The sequence below is a fragment of the Petaurus breviceps genome, unplaced genomic scaffold (assembly GCF_028583685.1).
Source record: "Petaurus breviceps papuanus isolate PSGF00001 unplaced genomic scaffold, PetGlider_PUasm1.0 90977, whole genome shotgun sequence".
Classification (NCBI taxonomy): Eukaryota; Metazoa; Chordata; class Mammalia; order Diprotodontia; family Petauridae; genus Petaurus; species Petaurus breviceps.
Window position 1 is genome coordinate 8,001,602 of NW_027187391.1, and position 8,443 is coordinate 8,010,044.

Genomic DNA, 8,443 nt, shown 5'->3' on the forward strand with positions numbered 1-8,443 from the left:
CTCCTCCCCACAGTGGCGGTATGCAATCAAATATAGGATCTACAAATACCTTCACATTAAACATTTGTCAGGTTGTAAAGAAGGATTATAACCAATGGAGTGAACAGTGAGAAAGAGAAAACAAAACAAGAAAAAGAGAGAGAACATGTAGTTTGCTTCAATCTGCATTCAGACTGTAGTTCTTTCTCTGGATGTGGATGTCCCTTTCCATCATGAGTCTTTTGGAGTTATCTTATAACCTTGCATTGCTGAGAGGAGCCCAGTCTATCAGTTAGTCATCACACTACAATGTGTCTGTAATTGTGTACAAATTTCTCCTGGTTTTGCTCTTCCCACTCAATATCAGTTTATATAAGTCTCTTCAGGTTATTATGAAGCCCCATCTTCTCCTCATTTCTTATAGCACAATAGTATTCTATTACATTCATATATATACTACAACTTGTTCAGTCATTCCCCGGTTGATGGGCATCACTTGTTTTCCAGTTCCTTGCCCCACAAAAAGTGCTGCTATAAATATTTTTGTACATATGGGTCCTTTTCCCACTTCTATGATCTCTTTGGGATACAACCCTAGAAGTGGTATTGCTGGGTCAAAGGGTATGCAGTTACTTATAGCCCTTTGGGCATAGTTCCAGATTGTTCTCCAGAATGGTTAAATCAGTTCACAACTCCACCAACAATACATTAGTGTTCCAATTTTTCCACATCCTCTGCAGCATTTGTCATTTTCCTGTTTTATCATCTTAGCCAATCTGATCTGTGAGATGTGGTACCTCAGAGTTGTTTTGATTTGCATTTTTCTAATCAATAATGATTTAGATCATTTTTTCATATGCTTATATATATCTTTAATTTCTTCTTCTGAAAACTACCTGTTCTTATCCTTTGAACATTTATCAATTGGGGAATGACTTGTATTCTTATAGATTTGACTCAGTTCTCTGTATATTTTAGAAATGAGGCCTTTATCAGACACTGGTTGTAAAATTCTTTCCCAGTTTTCCACTTCCCTCTTAATCTTGGTTACATTGATTTTATTTGTACAGAAACTTTTCAATTTAATGTAATCAGAATTAACCATTTTGCATTTTATAATGCTCTGTAACTCTCATTTGGTCATAAAATCTTCTCTTCTCCATAAATCTGACAGGTAAAGTATTCCTTGCTCTCCCAGATTGCTTACAGTATCAGCCTTTATACCTAGATCGTGCACCCATTTAGACTTGATTTTGGTACTATATTCCAGTTTTCCCAACAGTTTTTGTTATTCATCACTTTTTCACTTGTGTTTTATAAGGAAGAGATGGAGGGATTTTGGTAGACAGAGTTTGAAGCTATGTACACATCATTGTAGAGATAATGAGCCCAATTAATAGTGATGTGAAGCTGCATCAGACCACCTTAGGAGTGTGATTTATAAAGCAAGGACTGAGCCAGGTACCACACTAAGGCCTGATACTAGACCATCTAGATCTTAAGATTCCCTTCCATATCTTTACAGTATAGTAAATTTGTGGCTAGATTGTAGGAACAGTATAATTTCTTTGATGGAATTTCTAAGTGCCATGTATGGTAGTTTGAGGAGTTGATGGTAGTGATTCTGAATAACAAAAGTAGTAAACTGCTCACCTTTATTCCACTCATAGTTCATTTTAAAGTAACAAATTGACTCGGAGCTTATTTCATTACCCTTAGAGCATTCTGTCTAATTTGTGAACAGGAGGCTTGAATTTGTTTTCATCTAACATGCTCATTTTTTTTTCCCCTTAGGCCTCTGTGGTAAGAAATTTTAATTCAAACAACATTTTAGAGGTGAATCCTGAACAAAAATTTAATTCTGTTGAAACCTATTTGACAGTCCCAGAAAATGAGGAAAAGACCATCGATCATTTGACTTCAATAAGTAGCATTAATTCTGAAGACAATAGAGAAAAATCAGAACACTTCCAAGAAATGTCAAACATATCAGAAGAAATGACTGTTGAAGAAAATATTAATGAAATGACCTCTGATAGTCATCAGAACACAATGATGAAAGAGAATTATTTTCATTCTAACAGTAGTCAAACTGAGTCTGGCAGTCTCATTTCAAACTCTTGCCTTCCTAGGGATGATTCTGAGAATAGGCATGTGGAATCATGCAACTTCATATTTGACTCAGAGCCTCCACAAAATGACCCTGAAATGAGGGTAGACATTCAAGACAACGTCACTCTAAGGAAGATTAATACGTCTTTTGGCTATGATAAACCTCATGTTCTTCTTATGGATGACAATGATAAAGAGTCTTTAATTGGTTATCGACCTTCAGAACCATCCGTGGAAATTTTATAGTCTTCAGCTAAAACAAAGCCAATTTGACATTTTGCTTTGGTTTCCTAAAAGTTGACTTTTCAGGTTTTGCTTAAAGGAGGTACCATGTTCAAGTTGAGTGATACTGTGCCTGAATTTTGAGTCAGAATCTCTGGTTTCAAATCCCTGCTCTGTATGATATTGAGCAAATTATTTCATGCCTCAGGATCTCCATTTCCTCCTCTGTAAAATAGGTTTGATTTCTAAGGACTCTTTGTATAGTACTTTCAATCTGTAATCCTAAATGCAGAACACATGTTGAATGAAGATACAGAGGCAATAGCTACAATATCTATATTTGATGCAGTTTACGTAAATGTAAGTAGCACCTTAAATGTGGAACTCGGTTCATAAATGAATATATAATCATTTTCTGTGCCTGGCTGTAGTTAACTATTTCTGGAGCTCCAATCTTTCCCATAATAAAATACCAGAGGTGACATCTGAATATAGATTTTGTCATCTAAACTTTTTATTTCCAGTTTTGTGGTTTTGAATGTTATAAAAAGTATGAAATGGATAATCATTGAAGCTAATAAGCCAAGTTTTTTAACTGAGTGCATAGCTTATTTAACTAAACTATTTTTCATTTCTATTTTTGACATATACTTCTCATGTAAAGCATTTAGATCAATTGTTAAGGCTATTCGAAACTAAGGAAAATCAAAAGTAACCAAGATAGTCTAACCAGGACATTTTGGAATCTATTAAAAAAAAAAGAAATGACATATAAATATGTGGGAAATCAATTGTACCTAATTAATAAGAACATTTTTTAGATCAGTGTAAGATCTGTAAATGATAGTGTGTATTTGGAAACCAAAATTTCAACCACAGGTCATAATTTTAAGAGTGAGTCTCCCCATCTCGCCCAGGCTAGTAGCACAATGCCTGCTGTCGGGCCTGATCCCATTGCTAATGAGCATAGAAACTTTTGACTTCTCCCTTTTTCTGGGAGGGCCAGTTGGCAGCCTGGTGGCCTATACTCTCAGGGTTGTTCACTGTATTAGTGTGGACACTCAATTGGCTTTAGCCCCTCTGCAGATCAGTACTCGTGAACTCATGATTCACCAGCCTTGACCTCCTCCATTAGCAAGAATTAGAGGCAGTCTACCACAGCTCATAAGCCATTACATTTGGCCTTGAAAAGTTTTTGTTCTCTTAAACTACCCTACAAATCTTATAGTCCTTTTTTAAAACAATTGCTTTTTCTCAAAAGTAGGTACAGGTATTAGAAATCTAGTTTAAACTGTAATGATTTATTTTCAGTGTTCACTCAACCAGATTATGCATAAGAGATAGCGTAAGATAATTGATGACAGAATTCCCAGTTTATGAGCTGTTGCCACAGAATTGTCTAGTTCACACAACCACCCCTACATCCTACCCCCTTGTGCGAGCCTGAGGTCAGGCCTCTTCAAGTAGCTTTTGACTCCCCCCAAAATTAGGTCTGTTTTCAGCTCTTTCAAGACTAACACAGCTCATTGAGTGCCCATATCAGTGCACTTGTTTGATTTCTTCATGACTGTATTTCACCCACTGATTATGTCACTTTGTTTGTTTTTCCTTTTTTACCTACCATTCCCTTCAGTGCATCAGGGTTCTATTACACAAAATAAGTAAAAAGTGAGAAACCTTTTGTTCTTTTGATGCTTGGTGCTAAGATAGGTAGGCTTTTGGAATTTCAGAAGTAAAAAGAAACCAAAAGAATTATTAGTCCAAGTCTTTGATTTTATGGGTGACAAAACAAGTCCAGGTAAGTCAAGTGATGAGTTTGAACAGTTTGTTATAGAGGCAGAACCAGTACCTCAGGCCAGTAGCAGACCAGTACCTCTTTGCACCATATTGTCTCACTTCAAATTCCCTGAATAGAGGATGCCACATGAAAGTATTTTTAGAGATCAGCATTATAAGACCCAACTAAAATGCTGTCTTTTGTAGTTAATTCTAGAGTTTTCCCTCTATTAATTGTTTAAAGTTTATCATGTATATAGCTTACTTTGTATATATTTTATTTGTTTTCCCTTTTTAGATTGTGAGCTTCTTGAGGGCACAGACTGTCTTTGGCCTCTTTGTATCCCCTACACAGCCCAGTGCCTGGCACATTGTAGGTGCTTGATAAATGTTTATTGATCAGTTTATTACTCCCTTCTGGAAGTTAAAGCCATGAACTTTAAAATCTTCTACTTAAGGAGGGAGCTCAGTTCCCATATCTCATTTCTTACCTACACTACTCTGAGACTTCTCTTCTTCACCATGTCCCCAAGTGGAGTGCCCTTCTCTTTTCCCCACCCCTACTTATATGTTATCTTCCCCTATTAGGTTATACAGTTATTGCTTTTCAACCTACTTGTTATTTAGAATTTCATTGTTTATTCTCTATTTGGGTCTGTACCTATTGTTTGTGGTCCCTGAACCAATTACTATTTTCATTGCATTTAAAATTTTTTTTATTGCACATTTTTATTGTCTGTAAAGAATATGGTAACTATTTCTGCCTTTTTATATTTGCGATACCTGCTGTAGTACATGGTCAGTTTTTATAAAAATTCCATGTTGTGCCGGAAAATATGTATATTCTTTTGCTCTGCCGTTTGGAAGCAACCATAAATTGGGGGGTGGCTAGGTGGCACAGTGAATAGACCATCGGCCCTGGAGTCAGGAGGACCTGAGTTCAAATCCGGCATCAGACACTTAACACTTACTAGCTGTGTGACCTTGGGCAAGTCACTTAACCCCAACTATCCTGCCCTCCCCCCTAAAAAAAGGAACCATAAATCTTTTAACTAATTTCTCCACTAATTTGTTCAGTTCCATATTCTGAGAGAGGGATATTAACATCTCCTATCACTATTGTGATATTGTCTGTGTCTTCTTGTATTTCAGGTAATGTTACCTTTATAAATTTGTAAGTTAACTCATTTAGCATATATAAGTATATTGCTGGTATTAACTTTGAGGGAATTGAAGAGACTAGGACAGCAATTGATTAAATGTGAGAATTGAGTGAGCCATACTGACTCCATCTTGTGATTCAATTCTGAAACTAGTTCATTTCCCTTTCTGTTTGATTATAGGGCTAGTCCAACTTATATTTTGTGAGAAAACTTTGTTCACTTGTAGGAATTGGGAGAAAATCTTATTGTATTGTTTGAACCAACCCTGCATGACTGGGAAGCTAGACCACTTCTGTCTGCTGCTTAGAGACCGTTATGTTGACCAGGAACCCAATCAGATCCAAAAATTAATGGCAGGTTTTCTCACAATTATACATCTCTAGCAGTGCATATGTCTCATCTGAAAATTAGCTCTATATTGATTGATCAGTGTTCCTTTGATCAGACACTTGAGGGGGGAGTGAGACATCTCTTTTTCTAATTTCAAGGAATTGTACCTGTTCACTCTTCCCCCTTTCAACTTGGAAAAGTTCCTAATATTTCCTCCAATTAGAAATGAGATTAATATTTCCTGGTTAATTGTTTCCTTTTAATCAGTTGGTCTTATTTGATTGTTTTTAACGTATAAAAATCTGAGTCTAGTACCAAAACTGAGGAACGTGACTGGTCCTGATGTGTTAGGCAGTTTGCATACATTGCTTAATAAATGGATATGCTTGAAAGCTTGAATCTTTGTTTCCTTGGTTATTTCATGTTTCACTTACCCTAGTTTGTTGACTGGTTCAGCATAAAATAGTTGTTTATCCTTTTTAATTTTTTTTAATGTATATTTTTGCTTTGTTAAATAAATAGCATGATTAAAACTCCTGGGGTTTTTTGGCTTCACTTGATGCAGTTATTTTTTTTCCATTCAGTTTTATTTTGTATATGCCTTTATTTTTTTAATGTATTTCTACTAAGCAACAGATTATAAGATTTTGTTTTCTTATTCAGTGTCACTTTTTTCATTTAATTGGATTATTTAATCCATTCACATTTAAATTTAGAAAAATTAGCTTTATAGTTTCTTTCACCTATCTCTAATATTAGGAGTGTTTTTAAGGTTATGTTTTTTTTCCCCTCTTTTTCTGATTAAACAGTTTAATCTTTTTTAAGGTGGCCCTGTTCCTACTCTCTTCCCCTCATCTCTGATCTCTCATTTGTTACCTTTGGCACTTTGCTTATTAGTTCCTTTTTCTCTCCTGCTTTTATCTGGTTATATTGTTCTCTTTTTTTTTCCTCTCTTAGTCAAATAGAGTCTATTTTCCTCTCTTCCTGCCCCCCCCCCTCAGCTAGTCCTGTTCACTAGTTTTTTTTTTTTCTTTCCTTTTTTGCATCCCTTTCCAGAATGAATTTATCTTATTCTTCATTATTGTTTTTACCTTTCTGCCTACTCTAGACCCTCATTTTCAGATCCATGTTCCCTACCGTGTTTCCCCGATAATAAGTCACTGTCTTATTAATTTTTTTGGACAGAAAAACACCAGAGGGCTTATTTTCAGGGGAGGGCTTATTTTAATGAACATTGACAGCAATTTTAATAAACAGGTAAATGTGAACAAAAAAATGTACCTTTATTCAATAATGATCATGTCATCTTCTTCAACAACATCATCATAAGTGTCCATACCCTGAATTCCGTCCTGGATGTCTTGCGCCTCCATTTCCTTCAGAATAAGTGGACCCAATCTGTCATGTCCAGCAATATAGCTCTCTTTAAATGAATATATCTTGTCCAGGTAACCTGCTCGTAGTGCCTTGGCGACACAGCTGTCAGTAATTTTATCCCATGACTTCTTCACCCAAGTCACGACTTCTTGCAGACAGGGCTTCACAAAGTTTCCACGCTGATTTCTTTCCATTCTATTTTCAATGTAGTCATTGACTTCCATGCGCAAATGGTCCTTGAATGGCTTGTTTATTGCAATATCAAAGCTCTGGAGATAGGCAGTCATTCCTGCAGGAATCATTACTTGATCTATTCTTCTCTCTGCAAGGAAGTTCTTCATTTCTTTAGCGTGGTGAGTGCTGGCTGAATCCCAGACTATCAGACCTCTTTGGTTACCTCGCATAACAAGTGGCAGCATTAAATCAACCCACTTTCTTATAACGGCTTGTGTACACCAGGCTTTTTCGGTTTCAAGAACGTAAATGCCAGATACACATTCAATCTTATCTTTCTTGCCCTTACTGATGATTAGAGGTGTGGCTTTCTTTCCATCCAAACGAATTGCCAAAACACAGGTGACCCCTGCACTTTCATAGCCAGTGGTGGGAATGTAGATTGACGTTGCACCCCTGTGATGAATTGTTCTTTGAGATCCTTGTCCCATAAACACTGCAGTTTCATCCATAGCAATCATATTGCAGGTTTGATACTTGGAAATGTCGATCCTATCAATAAAGGACTTGAATGCAAGTGCACGTTTAATAACTTCAGCATCTTCCAGCTTAAACAGTGTTGTTGATCTTCTTAGGGACAGTTCATACCGTTGAAGGAAACCGTCCAACCAGTGTTGTGATGCTTTGAATCCTTCTGAGACCATTTCAAACGTGCCATTGAAAGGGCAAATGCTTGAATATCAGCCCTGCGCACAACCAAGGCCTTTGCTCTCCTGTCAGCAATCCATTCACCAATGAGGATCTCCAAGTCAGGATATAAGGGCTGCCGACCTGATCCAGATCTGTGCTTTTTCCCTTTTCCCTCATCCACCTGTTGATTGAGGTTATTATAATCTGCTCTCCATTTTCTGACCATTCGAAGATCCAAAAGTTTTTCTTTACAGAAAACTGCAAGATGCTTGCCATGTGACTCCTCTACAATTGCTTTCTTATACTCAACAGTATAGCTCTTCCTTTTTGTACTCATGTCTGGGGGTCAAAACAGACAGAATAATAAAATTATGACCATCAGACCTTCTTTTCACTCCATCATGCCCCCTGAGTTCTTCTTTTTTCCTCCATCATGCCCCCTCACTCCCTCTTACATACCAGGTTTTTATGTTGTCCTGCCTCATCTCTCCTCCGCGGCACTGGTCTCAATGGCGCCAGCAAGCAAATCACTGGGGAAGAACAGGATGACGCGCTCACTGCTGCAGCTCTGATTGGATGCAGCTCGGAGCCCGGTGTGCGTTTTGGGGGGGGGGGGACGG

General features: G+C 37.2%; 1 protein-coding gene across 1 annotated transcript in view; it reads left to right on the forward strand.

The window, feature by feature from the left end:
* Positions 1–5,981, forward strand: part of IFNGR1 (interferon gamma receptor 1) — a 36,884-nt gene extending 30,903 nt beyond the window's left edge. The window contains exon 7 of the mRNA XM_069077276.1: positions 1,774–5,981. Coding sequence (XP_068933377.1) covers positions 1,774–2,337 — 564 coding nt within the window. The 3' untranslated portion in view covers positions 2,338–5,981. The remainder of the gene's footprint in view (positions 1–1,773) is intronic.
* The last annotated feature ends 2,462 nt before the right edge of the window (positions 5,982–8,443 follow it).